This window comes from Podarcis pityusensis (assembly GCF_964106645.2).
Source record: "Podarcis pityusensis genome assembly, chromosome: 13".
NCBI classification, from domain to species: Eukaryota; Metazoa; Chordata; class Lepidosauria; order Squamata; family Lacertidae; genus Podarcis; species Podarcis pityusensis.
Window position 1 is genome coordinate 42,584,855 of NC_138038.1, and position 20,272 is coordinate 42,605,126.

The 20,272-nt window shown below is 41.9% G+C and overlaps 2 protein-coding genes across 2 annotated transcripts; both read left to right on the top strand.

Moving 5' to 3' along the window:
- Window positions 1-2,255: 2,255 nt before the first annotated feature.
- Window positions 2,256-8,123, top strand: LOC308461372 (vomeronasal type-2 receptor 26-like). The gene is made up of 6 exons (XM_080978242.1): window positions 2,256-2,386; window positions 2,696-2,987; window positions 4,120-4,980; window positions 5,576-5,803; window positions 6,611-6,737; window positions 7,193-8,123. Exons 2-6 carry the CDS (start codon window positions 2,859-2,861, stop codon window positions 8,092-8,094), a joined length of 2,247 nt encoding a protein of 748 aa, XP_080834368.1. The 5' UTR covers window positions 2,256-2,386; window positions 2,696-2,858; the 3' UTR covers window positions 8,095-8,123.
- A 5,667-nt stretch (window positions 8,124-13,790) lies between these two features.
- On the top strand, window positions 13,791-18,717 carry LOC308461345 (vomeronasal type-2 receptor 26-like). Its single transcript, XM_080978199.1, has 4 exons — window positions 13,791-14,645; window positions 15,156-15,383; window positions 16,351-16,477; window positions 17,734-18,717. The coding sequence occupies exons 1-4, from the start codon at window positions 13,809-13,811 to the stop codon at window positions 18,633-18,635; spliced, it is 2,094 nt and encodes a 697-aa protein (XP_080834325.1). The 5' UTR covers window positions 13,791-13,808; the 3' UTR covers window positions 18,636-18,717.
- Window positions 18,718-20,272: the final 1,555 nt, after the last annotated feature.

Sequence of the window (20,272 nt, forward strand, 5' to 3'; positions counted from 1 at the left end):
CTCAACCTGGGGTGAACAACCAGCCGGGACTCAGGGCAATTTTGGGTGCAGGTAGAGCTAATGGGGTACCCAGAATAGATCGCTGGTTTGGTACTGGGTAATTCGCTACTTCACCCAGTGCTTGAAGACTGAGATTCTACCCAATGGTTTAATCACCAAAAGTTCTGATGTTTTGCTATTAGTGAGTCTAAAACTCCAGGCCAGCCAACTTGTCTACAAGCAAATTCCTTCCCAGATCTGAATATGGCAACTGTTATCAACCATAGCAAGGTCAGCAGGTACAAGAAAAATGAAGTGGTTAGATGGAATGACGCTTAGGGAGAAAAGCTATGTTAGATCATGACCTGAAAAGGAAAATACATTTTAAAAGCATGATAATTAATTGACCCAAATTGAGAGTGGAAATAATAAGGGAGGGTGGGAGGTGTCACTCTTCACCCAGCCGTACCGCCCTTTTAAGCCTCACTGCAGGCCAGAAAAGGCAGCAGCCAATAGCCACAGCCAGCAAGGCATTGTGCTCCAGGAGGCACCAGAGAGTGGCCCATTTATGGTGCCTTTTGGGTTGGAAAGACCCCTCCCCTTTGAGATCCAACAGCCAAGAATAATTCCTCTCCAAAGGCCAGCATATGTGTGTGCCTAGGCCATCGGGGAAGGAGGCTGAGAGTGAGGTTACGAAACTGTCACCCCGTGGGAAAGTGGTGAGCAGCCATTGTTCTCATGCCACATGGTTGATGTGGATCCAGGTCCACTCAACCAAATTCCAAGATGCTGAAAACACCATAATACATTTTGAAGTCTCCATTTTTTACAAGGTCTTCTATTATGAACTTCAAACTTCAAAATTCACCAATACACCACTGGTCCCTTATTATCTACTGAAAGGGAATTTAGCACAACAGTTCTGAATCTGTCACAAACACATTTTCTTCTACAATTCCACAGGGGTTCACAAGCATTGAATAAATAACTAAATTCCAGCTTGGTTATTAACAGGGCTATAATTAAATCTGCTGCTCCTCAAAAAACCCTGTGGACTTTCAGTGGCCACTGAAGTAACATAACCCAAATTAACCAGAATAATTTAAATAGGGTGTGGGATCCACAAGTCTGATCTTACATACTCCCAGATTGCATCGTCTCAGGAAACGTTACTACCGTTACTACCATTCAAATGATACAATTTTATCCTGGAGAAGTTAATTATAATATTGCTAGAGAAATCATGGATTCCGTGTAGAAAAAAGAGTTGGTTTTTTTAGTGAGAATGGTGGTTTTAGTGTTATTGCTGCTGGAACTGATTTCTTATAATGTATGTGAGGCTCACATAGCAAAATGCATGCTCCAAGGTCCACACAATCCACTTCACACGTATCATCATCCAGGAGATTTCATCATTGGTGGCATTGTTTTCCATGGTGCCTTCATCTCCTCTCCAGCCACATTCACTGAGGAACCCCCACCAGCACTGCCTGAAGAGCTTGTGTAAGAACTAAGCCACTCTTCCATTACAGCAGAGAAACGATCAAACCTAGAGTCACAGCCTGAGAGTAATGACTAAGGCTGCAAACCTCTACCCATTTACCTAAGAATAACAACTTTGCAAATCAGTGGGACATAGGCTGATGTAAAAATCCATAAGAATGTCTTGGGAATTAAGAGAATACTGAAGAAGCTCCCATTTCTCAATAGGAAAAATAAATATAAATGTTTTGAAATGTATGAATGTTTATGTGTCTGGGAGAACCATTTGATCAGCTAATTTTTATAGACCTTATCTGAACTAGAGTGTTAGTAAGAATGTATTTTTGAAAAACCTGTTCTGAAGCTGAATATCCTTATGCTTTCATTTTCTGAACTTAGACTAAGGTTTGTTTCAGCACTGAAAGGTGCTTATTATGAAGTATAGAATTTAGTGAATTCCAACGACCATCACTGACTCATGAAAAAGAAGTCACTGCAGGGAGAGACCAGAGAGACCAGAGACTTTGTAAGTGTCAGAAAAAGACCTCAGACATGTAAGGGAAGTCGTCCCATGGGCCCCACATTAGCAACCCCTACTCTAGATACTATTAACCTTAAAAGATTGGTACAAAAGTAACAACATGAATTTCAACAGGGACAAATGCAATCTAAGATGATGAACACTTGGCTTGCCAGTAGTACATGACAAAATACTCAATGGATCTGCATCAACAGAAGTATAGTGTCCTGATTAAAGTAAGTAATAGTACACTCTGTTCTGCCTTGGTCACCTGGATTACTGTGTCCAGTTCTGATCATCACAATTTAAGAAGGATATTGGCAAACTGGAACATGTGCAGAGGAGGGCAACAAAGATGGTCTGGAAACCAAGTCAAGTCTTATGAGGAACAGATAAGGGAGTTTGGTATGTTTAGCTATGATGAGAATGAGGGAGGAATGATAGACATTTTCAAATATCTCAAGGGCTGTCACCAGGAACACACTTGTTTTCTCTTGCTCCGGAGGTTAGGACTCAAATTAGCTGCCTCAAGTTACAAGAGAGGAGATTTCAACTAAACATCAGGAAGAATTTTTCATTGATAAGAGCTGTTGAATAATAGAATGGACTGTGAGTTAATCCAAATGAACACAATATAATTAATTGCTGTGCTGTTATGTAAAATGATAGCTCTGCTGACGTTCCTGCTGATACAGTTTGCAACTCTCATTCTAGGGTGGTGCCTAAGATTTACCAGCACATTGTGGCCTTGGCATTTGCAGTCAAGGAGATCAACAAAGACCCTCACATCTTACCCAATATCACCTTGGGCTTCCACTTATATGACAGCTATAACAATGCAAGGAGCACATATCTTACCACACTGCTGCTTCTATCCATGGTGAAGAAATTTGTCCCTAACTATATATGTGATGTTGAAAATAATCTGACTGGGGTCATTGGAGGACTTGATTCTGAAATTTCCTTTTATGTGGCCACTGTTTTGGATATCTTTAAGATTCCACAGGTAGGACACCTATGTACAATACCCTTATTAGCTTGCATAGAGGAAGAGGCAGGTTCCTCGGAATCAGTTCCAGGTGAAGATGAAATTGGAAGGACAACCATGTACACCACCTTGAGATCTTTGGAAAATAAAGGCGGTACATAATTATAATATAAACAAACAAACATCAATGAGGGGAAATGTGCAATACCAGAAAAGATATGTCACTCCCCCCCCCCCCCCCGTCTTACACACACATCTAAAACACTGATATCCCAGAGGCCAGTGATGGGAAAGTGGGCTTCTCCCTCACCAGCTGCTTTTTGGTTATGCAGTACTTTCTGCTTAGTTAGGAGGGTATTTGAATTGAGTTGCTGGGGTATAGGGGAACTTGCTTACAGGATAAAAGCTGACAGGTAGGTGCCAATAGTAAAATTAGTGATCAGGGCATCTCAAAAAAGCTGCTGGGGAAGGGGGGGTTACTTATAGCTAAAACAACTGACAGGTAGGTGCCAGTACCATAATTATTCTTCTTTATTGCACCAAACACAAAGAAGTTATGGAAAATTGAAGATAAAATCCAGTTCTGCAAGTGAAATAAGTGTTCATAAATAAAGTCTGAGTAGAATCAGCACAGTTTTGCTGTGGGGTGGGTTATGTGCATCATGAAGAAGAAAGAAGCTCCAGAGAAGAAATATGAATCTGATCCAACCTGCAGTTTTGACAAAGTCAGATAATGTCTAGGTAATCTGCTGCTTGGGGCATGGTATGTTCCCCATTCAGTTTTATCCATTATACAAGACCTTGCCAAATTTTGCAACGTCTCAAAAAATGTTTGGTTTTATAAGTAAAATAGACACAATGCCCTGCTCCAGTCATCAAAGTGTTAACAAAATTTCCAAAACTAAAACTAAAACAGACACAGTCCCCTGTGAAAGGTCATCAAGTGAAAGGTTTAAAAATGAGAAAAGGGAGATGATCCCAGCTTTCAGCCCATCTGCATGTGTGTCTTTTGTAAAACTGAGAGAGAGGCAAACAAACCCTGAAACGTTGGCAAAGGGCATATTTGACTAACAGGGTTCAGCACATAATGTATATGAATACTGTGAAAGGTATCTACTTTGTCTCTTCTATTCTTCTATTTACTTTTTAGCTCATTTATGGCTCTGCTCCGGTGATGAATGATAAAAGCCCAGGGCTTCCCTTCTACCAGATGGCAGCCTCAGAAGCCCTTCAGTATGAGGGAATTCTCTCTTTGCTTCTGCATTTCAGGTGGACGTGGATTGGAGTCATTGCAATGGACAATGAAAATGGAGAGAGATTTGTGCAAACCATTTCCCCAATGTTTACCAAGAGTGGTGTGTGTTTTGCATTCCTAGAAAGAATCCCTGATTTTAGTTTTATTTCTGAAATTAATGGCATGCTACAACAGGGGGCAATTATAAACCGTAAAATTCTTAGCAGCAAAGCTAATGTTATGGTGGCAAATGGAGAATCTTATTCCATGGCAACTTTTAGATGGCTTCCATACCTATCAGAACAGGATGACATGATAAACAATATAAAAAGTAAAGTATGGATAACAACTGCCCAGATTGAGTTTGCTTCATTTGTCTTTCAAAGGAACTGGGATTCAAGAGTATTCAATGGTGCTATAGCCTTTGAAATTCACTTTAGAAACCCACCAGGATTTCATCAGTATGTTGTGCACAGAAACCCTTCCAGCACAGATGGGGATGGTTTTATCAGGGACTTCTGGCAACAGGCCTTTGAATGTGTATTCCCAGATATTACTGCAGACAAGGTGGAGGGGAATATTTGCACCGGAGAAGAGAAGCTGGAGAGCCTTCCTGGATCATTTTTTGAAATGAGCATGACAGGCCACAGTTACAGCATCCATATTGCTGTCTATGCCATGGCCCATGCTTTACATGCCATGTTCACATCCAGACTCAGGCACAGAGGAATGGCGTACAGAGGGAGAGGGAAGAATCCGAATCAACAGTTTTGGCAGGTAATAGGCTGAACATCCTCCACTGGAAGAGTCCTGTTATTCTCTGATAAAGTATGGGTTTTCAAAATGTTGTCAGTTTGCTCATTCCTCTCAGAGGAAAAACGGTTTTGTATGACAGAAGTTTGGAAATCACTGAGATGCCACTGTGTTCACAGATAACAAGCAGTAGTCATGGCCGAGAGAGATGCTCAGCATTTTCTCTATCCCATATACCCCAAATGCTGCCTCAGAGCAGGTGGTCACAAACCATTGTGGTGTCTCTTGAGATGAAGGGAGAGAGAGGAAAATGGGGGGGGGGAGAGAAAGAAAGACTGTAGAGAGTCAGAGAGAGAGAGAGAGAGAGAGAGAGAGAGAGAGAGAGAGAAAGAAAGAAAGAAAGAAAGAAAGAAAGAAAGAAAGAAAGAAAGAAAGAAAGAAAGAAAGAGAGAATAGAATGAATTGGTGGTCTCTCCATGCTTGAACCTGACTACACTCACAAGTGACTTAATCCCCACACACCAATTGATGTAGGTCCTGCCACATGAAAAAGATACCTCAGTTCTGTATTAGAACTGCAGCCATTTCCAAACAATTGCCTTTTCTGCTTTCAATCTAGCTCCATCACTTTCTGAGAAGCATCTCATTTAACAATACAGCAGGAGATGTGGTCTTCATCAACCAGAATGGAGAGGCCGCATATAGCTTGGATATTGTCAATTGCATTATATTCTCCAACCAAAGTTTGCACAGAGTGAGAGTTGGAAGGATAGATCCACAGGCTCCTCCAGACCAATCATTCATCCTTGATGAAGATGCCATAACATGGCACAATTGGTTTAATGAGGTAGGGCCGAATTGTTAGATAATTCCAAAGAGATTCAATCTTGCATAAGCAATGATCATTCATCTGCATGTCTACTCACTGTCTTTTAAACTGCAGGTTACTATGTAGAACATGACCGATGCATCCAAGTACCAGATTAAGAGCCAAAAGCTTGCTGCTAGAAGCCACAAAATGAGTAAAGGAAAATATTTTATTAAGGATGATACAAACAGAACACAGAGAGCATTCATGTGAATATGGGTGCTTTGATCTAGGTCAAATACCAGTTTTTCTATGAAAAGGCCTCTAGACAGGAGTGCAGGGTTTTTTCCCAGCCAATCAGGGCCTCTGCATTTATTTCGCCTGCACAAGAAGTTGTACGTGGTGAAAGACAATGAAACTATGAAGTGGATGATCTGTTTGACCTTGAAGCAATCTGACATCAGAGAGTGCACACAAGTGATTAGTTGGAGTAACTAAATGGGTTTTCCTTTCCTCTGGAAGACTGCAACCTTAATCTTAAGTAAAAAGAGAAATATATATTAAAATAAGGGTGCCATAGCTCTTGGATAGCTTCATGTAAATGTCCAGAATTTTTGTTGTTTTGGCATTCACCAAGATTGCATTCCTCAATAATGCCTTATTCCCAGAACAATAGAGGGGATATCAAATTACTCCAAACATTACAATTACTAAAAAAAATTGCCATTCCACATATCGCTGAAATGCTGAGTCAGCTTCGTAACATAGAGAAGGGCCCAAGAACATGAAGATTTCCAAACTCATTGTTCTCTTGCTGATCCTTCTGCTCTTTCATTTACGGAATAGACTCGGCCTCTTTCTGTCTGTACTGAGAGATGTCTTCCAGGATCCAGCAAGAAAGTGAAGGAGGGACAGCCCCCTTGCTGCTACGATTGCATCCCATGTCCAGAGGGGAAGATTGCAAACCAGGATGGTAAGAGAAATAAATAGATTAAATAGATCCAGACTCAGCACAAATAACTGAAAGATGTTGTAAGGACAACTGAGTTTACGTTTCAAATAAGATAATCTACTCTGTGTGTGATCCTGCCTCCTTGTGATCATTGCCTTTCAGATAGTCTAAATATGCCAATCAAATGACAATGACTATGCATTGAGAGTAATTGGATCGTATGTGGTTCAAATCATATCTAGAGGGGGCCTTGTCACTCCTTCTGATTTACACAGGCTGCATCATTCAGATGTCAATGGCCCTGGCTCTGGCACCACATAGCTCTGAACCAATTAAAATCAGTAATACCACTTTTCAGAGCACCAGACAGTACTAGATATGTGTTATGATTTAAAGAGAGATCTTTTCTTCTCAGACAGAAAGTAAACATTTCAGAAAGTTTACATAATATGAGCTAATTTCTTTATTTCCCCCAGATATGAATAACTGCCATAAATGCCCAGACAAAGACTATCCAAACAGAAACCGGGATGCATGTCTACCGAAGGATATAAGCTTCTTGTCTTATGAAGAGCCTTTGGGCATCAGTTTAGCCTCTTTCTCTCTTTTCCTTTCCTTGATCACAGCTGTAGTACTAGGTATATTTATGAAACACCACGACACACCCATTGTCATTGCAAACAACCGAAACCTCACCTACACTCTCCTCATCTCTCTCCTGCTCTGTTTCCTATGTGCATTGCTCTTCATTGGCCGACCTGAGAAGGTCACGTGTCTCCTCCGACAAACAGCTTTCGGCCTCATCTTCTCAACCGCTGTTTCCTGTGTCCTGGCAAAAACCTTCATGGTGGTTTTGGCCTTCATGGCTACAAAACCAGAATCCAGGATGAGGAAATGGGTGGGGAAAGGACTAGGCCACTCCATTCTCCTTTCCTGCTCCATAGTCCAAGCAGGCATATGTAGTGTGTGGCTGGCAACATCTCCCCCATACCCTGATGTAGACATGGACTCAATGACAGAAGAAATTATACTAGAATGTAATGAAGGGTCTGTGACCATGTTTTATTGTGTCCTCATCTACATGAGTTGCCTGGCCACTGTAAGTTTTGCTGTGGCTTTCCTCGCCAGGAAGTTACCAGACAGTTTCAATGAAGCCAAGTTTATCACTTTTAGCATGTTGGTCTTCTGCAGTGTTTGGCTGTCCTTTATTCCCTCCTATCTGAGCACCAAGGGAAAATATATGGTGGCTGTGGAGATCTTCTCCATCTTAGCCTCTGGTGGTGGGTTGCTGGGTTGCATCTTCTTTCCCAAATGTTACATAATCATTCTGAGGCCTGAGCTGAACAATAGGGAACAGCTAATAAGGAAGAAAAATTAAAGAAATAACAAACCTGTCCTTTGCTGTATTTTGTGCTTTTCTCTGTCTGTACCGTATATAATTTTATTTAATTTTTTCTAGACTCCAAATTTTCATAGTTGAAAATTCATTTGCAAAATTGACTTATTTGCTTTAAGGAAAACAATGATACCTTTACACATACATTATTCTTTTGTAGCATGTGTTGACAAGAAGACTCAGAGCAATTCTTGTCAAAATATACATGTAAGCAAATCTGTATCTGGCCTTAATTCTTTCTTATTTTGTTCAATATTTTTTAATTAATCTTCAATTACAAAACTCCAATATACACCATATTATATCAATACCAAATAGCCATACCTATTCAAATACAATTCAATTACATAGCCAATTAAAAAGTTTATGTGCCCTCCCCACATCCTCTACTTCAAGGTCTGATTCCCTTCAATTATAGACATGTAAGAGGATTCTCTTGAATCAGGCCATTGGCCCATCTCGCCCAGCCGCCTGTACTCTACTCACACTGACCAACCAGATGTATGTGGGAAACCTACAAGCAGTACCCAAGGGCAAATGTACTGTCCCAACCACTGTTTCCTGTGGCAGTGAGTTCCATAGTTAATCAATGTACTGTAAGCTAATATACGTCCCAGTGAATTAGCTTCCCCCCACCAAGATTTTATCAGAATCAGGTCTCCTTGGAGAAATTAAGAGAACGAGATAAGAAAATGTGGAAGAATTTTGCCCTGGTCCTTGGAAAAGATGGCAACAAAGAACCAAGCAGACCTCACTAGGCAAAGCATTCAACAGATGGGAAGCCACAACTGAAAAGTTTTATTTCACCAACACACATGATGGATCAGAACACTCTATTCTTAATACATATACGTCCCTGGATTGGGCAGGGGGGGGAAATCACCAGATATGTGCAGGCCCTTTCCCTCGCACACCTCACCATTCAATTTAGAGCCTGATTCAAATCCTTCACTCTTCTTTCAGACAGAATCGGTGTGGTCTAGATTTCATTTAGAACCCTGAATCCAAATTGACATTTGGAAATCGAATCTTCAGAAATCCTTTTGACATGAATTGAGAATCCAAAGTGGCAAACTTTTCACATAGGTTTATGGAATTGGAATTTGAAGACATGGTAAACCCTCTAGAAACTAATAACACTACCAAATTGCAGGAACATCTTTGTGTGTCTATGTGTGTGCTCACCAAATTATTCCATTTATTAAAACACACAATAAAGTGGGTTGGCAGCTAATCAGCCTGAGCAGCAGCAGGTGAGGTTGAAAGTGTGCACATCAATCTCCTTAGCAATGGTGGGCTTCTAAGAGAAAAACATGGCAGACCAAACAGCTTTGGTGGCAGTCTGCCAATAGTGATTGTTACATGGTGATTGATGATAGCCAGCCATAAATCTTTGCTATCAAATCCACTCCGGAGAAATTTGTAAACAGGGGGTTAACATCTGGTGCTCTGAAAAAGCTGTTTTCTATGTTGGGACTCCAAGAATCACTGAATTGTAGAGTTGGAAAATACCCCAGAGGTTTTGTAGTCCAATGGCCTGCAAAGCAGGAATCCTCCGCCACTTAAGAGTGACGGAATCAACATTTTGCCCCCAAACCACATAGTAACCCTGGTGGGTATGGTGCATGGAAAAGCCTCTCTGAGATGGTTATAATGTACAACTGAGAGAACTGAAAGTGTTTTCTCCATGTGACAATGGAAATTTACATTTGGTGTGAGCTGCCAAGAAAACACAAGTAACTATGCCACTTCATATTTCCTCCTTGTGAATGGAATGTGTTTAATTTCATAAGAGATGATGCTATGGAGCTCTTAAGGTGAAGATGGGAGATGTAATGAGACTGAATTCTTAATAAGATCAAAAAGATCCAGTATGTCACGTACATTGTTGGACATTCCACTGACTGTTGGCATACTTCAGCAAATGTTTGATGAGCAGATAAAAGTGATTAGATCTAACGATGCTGAATAGAGAATGCAACTAAACCAGAGATTAATGAGATTGAAAACGGAATCAAAGAGGATAGAGAAACTTCAGGATGCGTGTGTATGCCCATAATGGACCTCAGCTTTCTAGATGCCAGACTTAACCTCTGATTTTATTCCTTCCATACAGCTCTTAATGGCACAGAGCCACTGCTTTCTCCCAATTTCAACCTTAAACCAAAGCCTAGGTTGCCAACTGGTACTCATCCCCATTAAACCTTAAAACACTTATTTCTAAGTAGACATCTATATTAATTTACAGCAAGCTAGCAATGCTTATTAATGAGTGTGTGTAAGATTATGCTCCCCTTGCAGAAAATCCTGGTATTCAAATAGAGACAGTAATGGAAAGAAGTAGGACTCATAATAATAATAATGATAGTAATAATTTTATTATTTATATTTCACCCATCTGGCTGAGTTCCCCCTGCCACTATGGACGGCTTACAGCATATAGAGCAGGGATGGGAAGCCTATAGCCCTCCAGATATTGTTATACTACAGCCCTCATCATTGCTGACCATTTTCCATACTGGCTGGAGTTGGTTGGTTTTGGAATCCATCAACATCTGGAGTGCCGCACATCCCCAACCCCTGCCCTAGTGGAAGTGAAGCAGAATACATAATTAAAAAATAAAAATGCCAAAGTTTGCAGAAAAAGCCAGAGACATCAGCATTGCTGAATGAAGTTGGACACTGAATTAAAATCTACCAAAAGGCTGAAACGTCAGGCTCAGAAATTTTGGGAATCCTGACCACCCCCAGCTGCATCTCGATGAATTGTGTGGTCTGAGAGGTTTCAGGAATACCCTTTCTCCCCAAGGTGCTAGCTCACTTAGGCTGACAGAATCAAGAGAGATTTTTCACAGCGTTCTATGAAAGGAGTCATACAGGAGGGCATGGGGCACCAATTCAACCTGTCCCGAATCACTGGGGCATTTGCCCATGGGGGTATGGGCAAACATTCCCAAGGCACAGGGGAAGGAGGCTGAGAGGTCATCCCCCAGAATAGCCATGAACGGCCGTTGCACTCATGTCACATGGCTGGTGAGAATCCAGATCCACTCAGCCAAATTCCAAGATGCTGACTGCACCATGATACATTTTTGAGTATCCATTGGCTACAAGGTCTTCTATTATGAGCTTCTAACTTCTAATTTCACGCATACACCACTGGTCTATTATTACCTAATGAAAGGGAAATTAAAACAACAGTTCTGAATATTTTCTTCAGCAATTTTCTTCTGCACTTCCACAGGGAATCCCAAGCAATGGATTAACAACTACACTCCTGCTTGGTTATTAACAGGGCTATAATTAATATGCTGCTCCTCAAAAATCCCCGTGTGTTTTCTCTGGCCACTGGCAACATAACACAAAGGATACTACAACTTAACCAGAATTATTTAAATAGTGTCTGGGATCAGCAAGTCTGATTTTGGATACTCCCGGATTGTGTCCTCTCAGGAAATTAATCTACCATTTAAATGAGACAATTTTTATCTTGGAGAAACCTATTCTAGTATTGCCAGAAAAACCATAGTTTCTGCTTAAAACAAACAGTTGCCTTTGTATTAAGGATGGTGGTTTTAGTGTTCTTGCTGCTGGAACTGATTTCTTACAATATATGTGAGGCTCACATAGCAAAATGCAGGCTCCAAGGTCCACACCATCCACTTCACATGTATCATCAGCCAGGAGAGTTCCTCATTGGTGGCATAGTTTCCCATGGTGGCTTCATCGCCTCTCCAGCAACATTCACTGAGGAACCCCCACCAGCGCTGCCTGAAGAGCTTGTGTAAGAACTAAGCCACTCATTGTATTACATCAAAGGAATGATCAATCCTAGAGTTGCAGCCTCAGAATAATGAGTGAGGCAACGAACATTTACCCTTTTACCTGGGGGAATCCACTTTAGATATGAATGGGACTTATGCTGGTGCAAAAAAATTGGAAGGAATCACTTGTGAATTAAGGGAATACAGGAGAAATTCCCATTTCTGGATAGAGAAATGAATATAAATGTATTGAAATGTATGTATGTGTCTGAGAGAGGCCTTTTGAACAGCAAATTTTGATAAACTTTATCTGAACTACTAGAGTGTTAGTAAGAATGAATTTTTAGAAACCTGTTCTGAAGCTGAATGTTTCATTTTCTGATCTAGGCTAAGGTTTGTTTCAGCACTGAAAGGTACTTATTATGAACTATAGAATTCAGTGAATTCCAATGACCATTACTGACTCACGAAAATGAGGTCACTGCAGGGAGAAACCAGAGACTTTGTCAGAAAAAGACCTCTGATGTGTACAGCAAGACGTCCCATGGGCCCCACATTAGCAACCCCTGCTCTAGATACTATAAACCTTAAACAATTAGAAATTTGGGACAAAAGTAACAACATGAATTCCAATAGGGACAAATTCACAAATCTAAGATGAGGAACACTTAGATTGTCAGTAGTTCATGTGGAAAGGTTCAAGGGATCTACATCAACAGAAGTATAGTGTCCTGAGCAAAGGAAGTAATAATACTGCTCTATTCTGCCTTGGTTACCTGGAGTCCTGTATCCAGTTCTGACCACCACAATGGAAGAAGGATATGTATTAGCAAGCTGAAACATGTGCAGAGGAGGGCAACCAAGATGGTCTAGAAACCAAGCCTTATGAGGAATGGTTGAGGGAGTTTGATATGTTTAGCTATGGTGAGACTGAGGGGAGGAATGATAGCCATTTTTCTCAAGGGCTGTCACCAGGAAGATGGAACACACTTGTTTTCTCTTGCTCCGAAGGTTAGGACAAAAATCAGCTACTTCAAGTTACAAGAGAGGAGATTTAAACTAAACATCAGAGAGAATCTTCTATTGATAAGAGCTATTCAATAGTAGAATTAACTTAGAGTTAACCCACTGATTCAGTATGATTAACTACTGTTTTGGTGTGTAAAAGGATACATCTGTTGAAGTTCCTGCTGATAGAGTTTGCAAATCTCATTCTAGGGTGGTGCCTAAGGGTTACCAGCACATTGTGGCCTTGGCATTTGCAGTCAAGAAGATCAACGAAGACCCTCACATCTTACCCAATATCACCTTGGGCTTTCACTTATATGACAGCTATATCAGTGCAAGGAGCACATATTTTGCCACACTGCTGCTTTTATCCATGGTGAAGAAATGTGTCCCTAACTATATATGTGATGTTGAAAATAATCTGACTGGAGTCATTGGGGGACTGGATTCTGAAATCTCCTTTTATGTGGCTACTGTTTTGGATATCTATAAGATTCCACAGGTAGGACACCTATGTACAATACCTCCATTAGCTTGCATAGAGGAAGAGGCAGGTTCCTCGGAATCAGTTCAGGGTGAAGATGAAATTGCAAGGAGAATGTACACCACCTTGAGATCCTTGGAAAATAAAGATGGTACATAATTGTAATATAAGCAAACAGACAGACAGACAAACCCTCTCCAGTCATCAAATCAAAGGTTTAAAAATGAGAAAAGGGAGATGATCCCAGTTTTCAGCCCATCTGCATGTGTGTCTTTTGTAAAACTGAGAGAGAGGCAAATAAACCCTGAAACATTGGCAAAGGGCATATTTGACTAAGAAGGTTCACCACATAATGTGTATGAATACTGTGGGGAAAAAACTACTTTGTCTTTTCTCTTTCTCCATTTACTTTTTAGCTCATTTATGGCTCTGTTCCGGTGATGAATGATAAAAGCCCAGGGCTTCCCTTCTACCAGATGGCAGCCTCAGAAGCCCTTCAGTATGAGGGAATTCTCTCTTTGCTTCTGCATTTCAGGTGGACGTGGATTGGAGTCATTGCAATGGACAATGAGAACGGAGAAAGATTTCTGCAAACCATCTCTCCAATATTTACCAAGAGTGGTGTCTGTTTTGCATTTCTAGAAAGAATCCCCAGTTTAAGTTTTATTTCTGAAATTGATGGCATGCTACAACAGGGGACAAGTATAAACCACAAAATTTTTAGCAGCACAGCTAATGTAATTGTTGCCTATGGACAATCTTATTCCATGGCAACTTTTAGATGGCTTCCATACCTATCAGAACATGATGACATGACATACAATACAAAAAGTAAAGTATGGATAATAACGGCCCAGGTAGAGTTCACTTCATTTGTCGGTCAAAAGAACTGGGATTCAGGAATATTCAATGGTGCTATATCCTTTGAGATTCACTTCAGAAACCCATCAGGATTTCATCAGTATGTTGTGCACAGAAACCCTTCCAGCCCAGATGGGGACGGTTTTATCAGGGACTTCTGGCAACAGGCCTTTGGATGTGTATTCCCAGATTTGACTGCACACAAGGTGGAGGGGAATATTTGCACCGGAGAAGAGAATCTAGAGAGCCTTCCTGGATCATTTTTTGAAATGAGCATGACAGGCCACAGTTACAGTATCCACAATGCTGTCTATGCCATGGCCCATGCTTTACATGCCATGTTCACATCCAGACCCAGGCACAGAGAAATGGCATACAGAGGGGGAGGGAAGAATCCGAATCCACAGTTTTGTCAGGTAATCGGCTAAACATCCTCAACTGGAGGAGGCCTGTTATTCTCCCACAAGGTATAGGATTCCAAAATGCTGGCAACTTGCTTATTAATCTCAGACAAGAAAAATCAATTCCATGGTAGAAGTATGGAGACCACTGGGATGCCACTGCATTCACATATAAGAAGCAGCAGTAATGGTTGAGAGAGATGTTCATCATTCTCTCTATCCCATACACACCAAATCCTACCTCAGAGCAGGTGATCACACACCACTGTGGTGTCTCCTGAGATGAAGAGGGACAGAGGAAAAGAGCTGTGGGCCGGGGGATATAAAGAAATTTGTAAAAATGGGGAGAGGGATGTGGAAGAGGGAAAATTGGTGGTCTCTCCATGCTTGGACCTGAATCCACTGACAGTTGACTGAATCACCCCCACCAATTGAGGTTTTTCCTACAGGAAGAAAAAAAAATGCTCCACCCTGCATTAGACTGCAGCCTTTTCAAAACAATTGCCTTTTCTGTTTTCAATCTAGCTCCATCACTTTCTGAGAAGCATCTCATTTAACAATACGGCCGGAGATGTGGTCTTCATCAACCGGAATGGAGAGGTGGTATCTAGCTTAGATATTGTCAATTGGATAATATTCTCCAACCAAAGTTTCAACAGAGTAAGCGTTGGGAGGATAGATCTGCAAACGTCTCGAGACCAATCATTCATCCTTGATGAAGATGCCATAACATGGCACAGTTGGTTTAATCAGGTAGGACCACAGTATTAGATAATTCCAAAGAAATTCAGTATTGCCTAAGCAATGATCATTCACCTGCATGTCTACTCACTGTCTTTTAAACTGCACGTTCCTGTGTAGAACATGACCAATGCATACAGAGAGCCAGTGTGGTGTAGTGGTTAATCTGGTGAACCGGATTCGCGTCCCTGCTCCTCCACATGCGGCTGCTGGGTGACCTTGGGCTAGTCACACTTCTCTGACGTCTCTCAGCCTCACTCACCTCACAAAGTGTTTGTTGTGGGGGAGGAAGGGAAAGGAGAATGTTTGCTGCTTTGAGACTCCTTAGGGTAGTGATAAAGTGGGATATCAAATCCAAAAACTTCTTCTTCATACAAGGTTACTGCTAGAAGTCACTCACGGTATAAAGGCAAATGTTTTATTTTATTATATTTATAAATATTTTATATATTTCTTAACAATTGTAAAATACTGGTTTTTAACTTAGGAAAAGAGGATAACCCACAAGATTTTGCCTTTCTTGCTAAAAAGTGGGGAACTGCTATGTAATCACAACACCTTACACATCCCAGAACAATAGAGGGAGTATGACATCACTTCAAACATTACTACTACAGTGGTACCTCGGGTTAAGTACTTAATTCATTCTGGAGGTCCGTTCTTAACCTGAAACTGTTCTTAACTTGAAGCACCACTTTAGCTAATGGGGCCTCCTGCTGCTGCGGCGCCGCTGGAGCACAATTTCTGTTCTCATCCTGAAGCAAAGTACTTAACCTGAAGCACTATTTCCGGGTTAGCGGAGTCTGTAACCTGAAGCATATGTAACCCAAGGTACCATTGTACTAAAAATATATAACCGTTTTACAAATTTCTGAAATGCTAACTCAGCTTAGTAACATAGAGAGGGGCCCAGGAACATGAAGATTTCCAAACTCATTGTTCTCTTGCTGACCCTTCTGCTCTTTCATTTACGGAATAGACTCGGCCTCTTTCTGTCTGTACTGAGAGATGTCTTCCAGGATCCAGCAAGAAAGTGAAGGAGGGACAGCCCCCTTGCTGCTACGATTGCATCCCATGTGCAGAGGGGAAGATTGCAATCCAGGAAGGTAGGAGGAATAAATAGATTAAATAGATCCAGACTCAGCACTAATAACTGAAAAGTGTCGTAAGGACGGCTGAGTTTACTTTTCAAAAGAGATAATCTACTGTGTGTGTGATCCTGCCTCTTTCTGATCATTGCCTTTCAGATAGTTTAAATATGCTAATCAAATGAGAATGACCATGCATTCAGAGTAGTTCGATGGTATGTGGTTCAAAGCACTTCTTCTTCTTCTTCTTCTTCTTCTTCTTCTTCTTCTTCTTCTTCTTCTTCTTCTTCTTCGTCTTCTTCTTCGTCTTCTTCTTCTTCTTTGGCAAGACCCACAAACCAGCTTCTTGTTAGAATAAAATTCACACTGACACAGAATCTTGGTTTAAGGCTATTGGGCAAAATTTTGGGCCACAACTTTATTGATTACAGAAATGTGAGTGGTATTGGCTGAGGCATTGGCAAAGGGCTATATCAGACCCCTTTGCAGGAAGTCAGTAAGGGTAAACCACCCAAAGAGGAAGCCACATCAGGGGAACCCATCTGCATCTCTCCTCGGTGTCCCCAGAGGCCTGCCATGGCCTTAGCCCCTCAAGTGGACTTCAGAAAGGATCCAGGCCCTGGATTCCTTTAACAGAATACCCTTGGTCAATGGAGGGGCAGGAGATGGCTGACCTCCCCTTCTCCACAAATCAATGAGCCAATGCCTCACCGCCAAACCTTACAAAGTTGTGAAGTCCCGCCCGGCTCCCGATGGCCGCGCAGAGCTGCCTGCTGTCCCGGGCTCAGCGCACTTCTCCTCATCGCCAGCCCCACAAGCTCGGGGGACAGCGGGTAGGCGGAGCGCGCCTTCCCGCTGTTCCCTGACCTGGTTCTTCCAGCCCCGCACCTGGGGGGGAAATAATTATTTTCCCTTTATTTCCCCCCCAAAAAACTAGGTGCATCCTATGGGCCGGTTCGTCCTATGGGGCACAAAATATGGTACATAACCTGAAGCACTATTTCTGGGTTAGCAGAGTCTGTAACTTGAAGCGCATGTAACCTGAAGCGCATGTAACCTGAGGTACCACTGTACTTTTCCCCTCACGGTCTCATGTGGTTTATTGACATATCCATGACATAGAGAAAGCTTAGATTGCAACAACACCACATTACAGAGCATCAGGCAGTACTAAACATGTGCTTTGATTTAAACAGAGCTCTTTTCTTCTCAGACAGAAAGTCAACATTTCAGGAAGCTAAAATATATGACCTAATATATTCTTTTTCCACCAGATATGAATGACTGTCATAAATGCCCAGACAAAGACTATCCAAGCAAGAACCGGGATGCATGTCTACCCAAGGACATAAGCTTCTTGTCTTATGAAGAACCCTTGGGCATCAGTTTGGCCTCTTTCTCTTTTTTCCTTTCCTTGATCACAGCTCTGGTACTAGGTATATTTATGAAACACCATGACACACCCATTGTCATTGCAAACAACCGAAACCTCACCTACGCTCTGCTCATCTCTCTCCTGCTCTGCTTCCTTTCTGCATTGCTCTTCATTGGCCGACCTGAGAAGGTGACGTGTCTCCTCCGACAAACAGCTTTTGGTATCATCTTCTCAACTGCTGTTTCTTGTGTCCTGGCAAAAACCTTCATGGTGGTTTTGGCCTTCATGGCTACAAAACCAGAATCCAGGATGAGGAAATGGGTGGGGAAAGGACTAGGCCACTCCATTCTCCTTTCCTGCTCCATAGTCCAAGCAGGCATATGCACTGTGTGGCTGGCAACCTCTCCCCCATACCCAGATGTGGACATGCATTCAATGACAGAACAAATGATACTAGAATGTAATGAAGGGTCTGTGGCCATGTTTTACGGTGTCCTCATCTACATGAGCTGCCTGGCCACTGTAAGTTTTGCTGTGGCTTTCCTTGCCAGGAAGTTACCAGACAGTTTCAACGAAGCCAAGTTTATCACTTTTAGCATGTTGGTCTTCTGCAGTGTTTGGCTGTCCTTTATTCCCTCCTACCTGAGCACCAAGGGAAAAGATATGGTGGCTGTGGAGATCTTCTCCATCTTAGCCTCTGGTGGTGGGTTGCTGGGTTGCATCTTCTTCCCCAAATGTTACATTGTCATTCTGAGGCCTGAGCTCAACAATAGGGAACAGCTAATAAGGAAGAAAAATTAAAGAAATGAGAAACCTGTCATCTGCTGTATTTTGTGTTTTTCTCTGTGTTTACAGTAGAATAGTTGGAAATATAAGTTCAGCTGCTCCCCTTAACAATTTTTTCTAGACTCCAATTTCCCATAGTTGAAATTTCCTTTGTAAAATTGACTTATTTGCTTTGAGGAAAACAATCATACATTTGTTGTTGTTTAGTCGTGTCCGACTCTTCGTGACCCATGGACCAGAGCACGCCAGGCACTTCTGTCTTCCACTGCCTCCCGCAGTTTGGTCAGACTCATGTTTGTAGCTTCGAGAACACCGTCCAACCATCTTGTCCTCTGTCGTCCCCTTCTCCTTGTGCCCTCAATCTTTCCCAACATCAGGGTCTTTTCCAGGGAGTCTTCTCTTCTCATGAGGTGGCCAAAGTATTGGAGCCTCAGCTTCACAATATGTCCTTCCAGTGAGCACGCAGGGCTGATTTCCTGAAGAATGGATACGTTTGATCTGCTTGCAGTCCATGGGACTCTCAACAGTCTCCTCCAGCACCATAATTCAAAAGCATTAATTCTTTGGCGATCAGCCTTCTTTATGGTCCAGCTCTCACTTCCATATATCACTACTGGGAAAAACATTATTCTCTTGTAGCATGTGTTGACAAGGTAACAGAGCAATTCTTGTCAAAATATAAATGTAAGCAAATCTGTATCTAGCCTTAATTCTCACAGCTTTCAGCATAATGTGAAACTGTACTATTGCAGCCATGGAATATTTGATCATTCATTTATGGTCTATTGTTCTCTACAGCTCACCATCAGATTTCATCATCAACCTTTCCATACTCAAGATTGTAGAAATGTACTTCCGGGGTGGCGCCATTGGTAATGGCGGATTCCCTCTGATCCGGAGGGACTGGCTCTATGGAAAACGGGTCTGTTCCGCTACGGCGAAGCGGGGACCCTTTAAAAATTCACAGGCAGATGAAGCCTGTGACCATGGGACTCGGCGGGCACCTTTCACGCGCCCCCAATTCGTAAAGGAACCCAATTTCGGGCTCCGGAGCGAAGAGGGGCAAGTGGCGCGGTGCTGAGAGTCAACTGCTGCTTCCTTGGAGCGAAGCCGCACAGCCGTTGCCAGAGAGCGCTACCTTTTTCCTGGGACAATTTGGCTACAAAAACAACTACCCATGAGTAGATTAAGTTTGGACAATTGGACCTGAAACAACAACCTGTGAGTAGAACGGAAAATTGGATTAAGAAATTCCTCTTAATTTGGCACTGAAGTGGGAAGTCTAAACAGGAAGTCAGCCTTCCATTTCTTGTAGATAGATTAAAGCAAAGACATGGCAAACTAGAGTTCAGAAAATCGTTTGTAAAGGATCAACTTTCATAATCTAAAATTACTGAACCCCCTTCAGAAGCAGGAGAAGAGGGGGGATTTTTTCCGGATTGTTTAAACCTGCAGAAGAGAGTGTAAAGAAAAGTAATTTTCCACCGTCTTGAACCTGGGAGCGGAGTGTCAGGACAGACGTTTTTGGGAAGTTCATTGACTATAGACAAATGTTTTTGACAGACAGTTAAAAGAAGAGAAACATAGTGATTCCATTGTTCTCCTTCACATTTTAAAGGAACAAATATTGACAAAATATCTGAAAAAGGAAA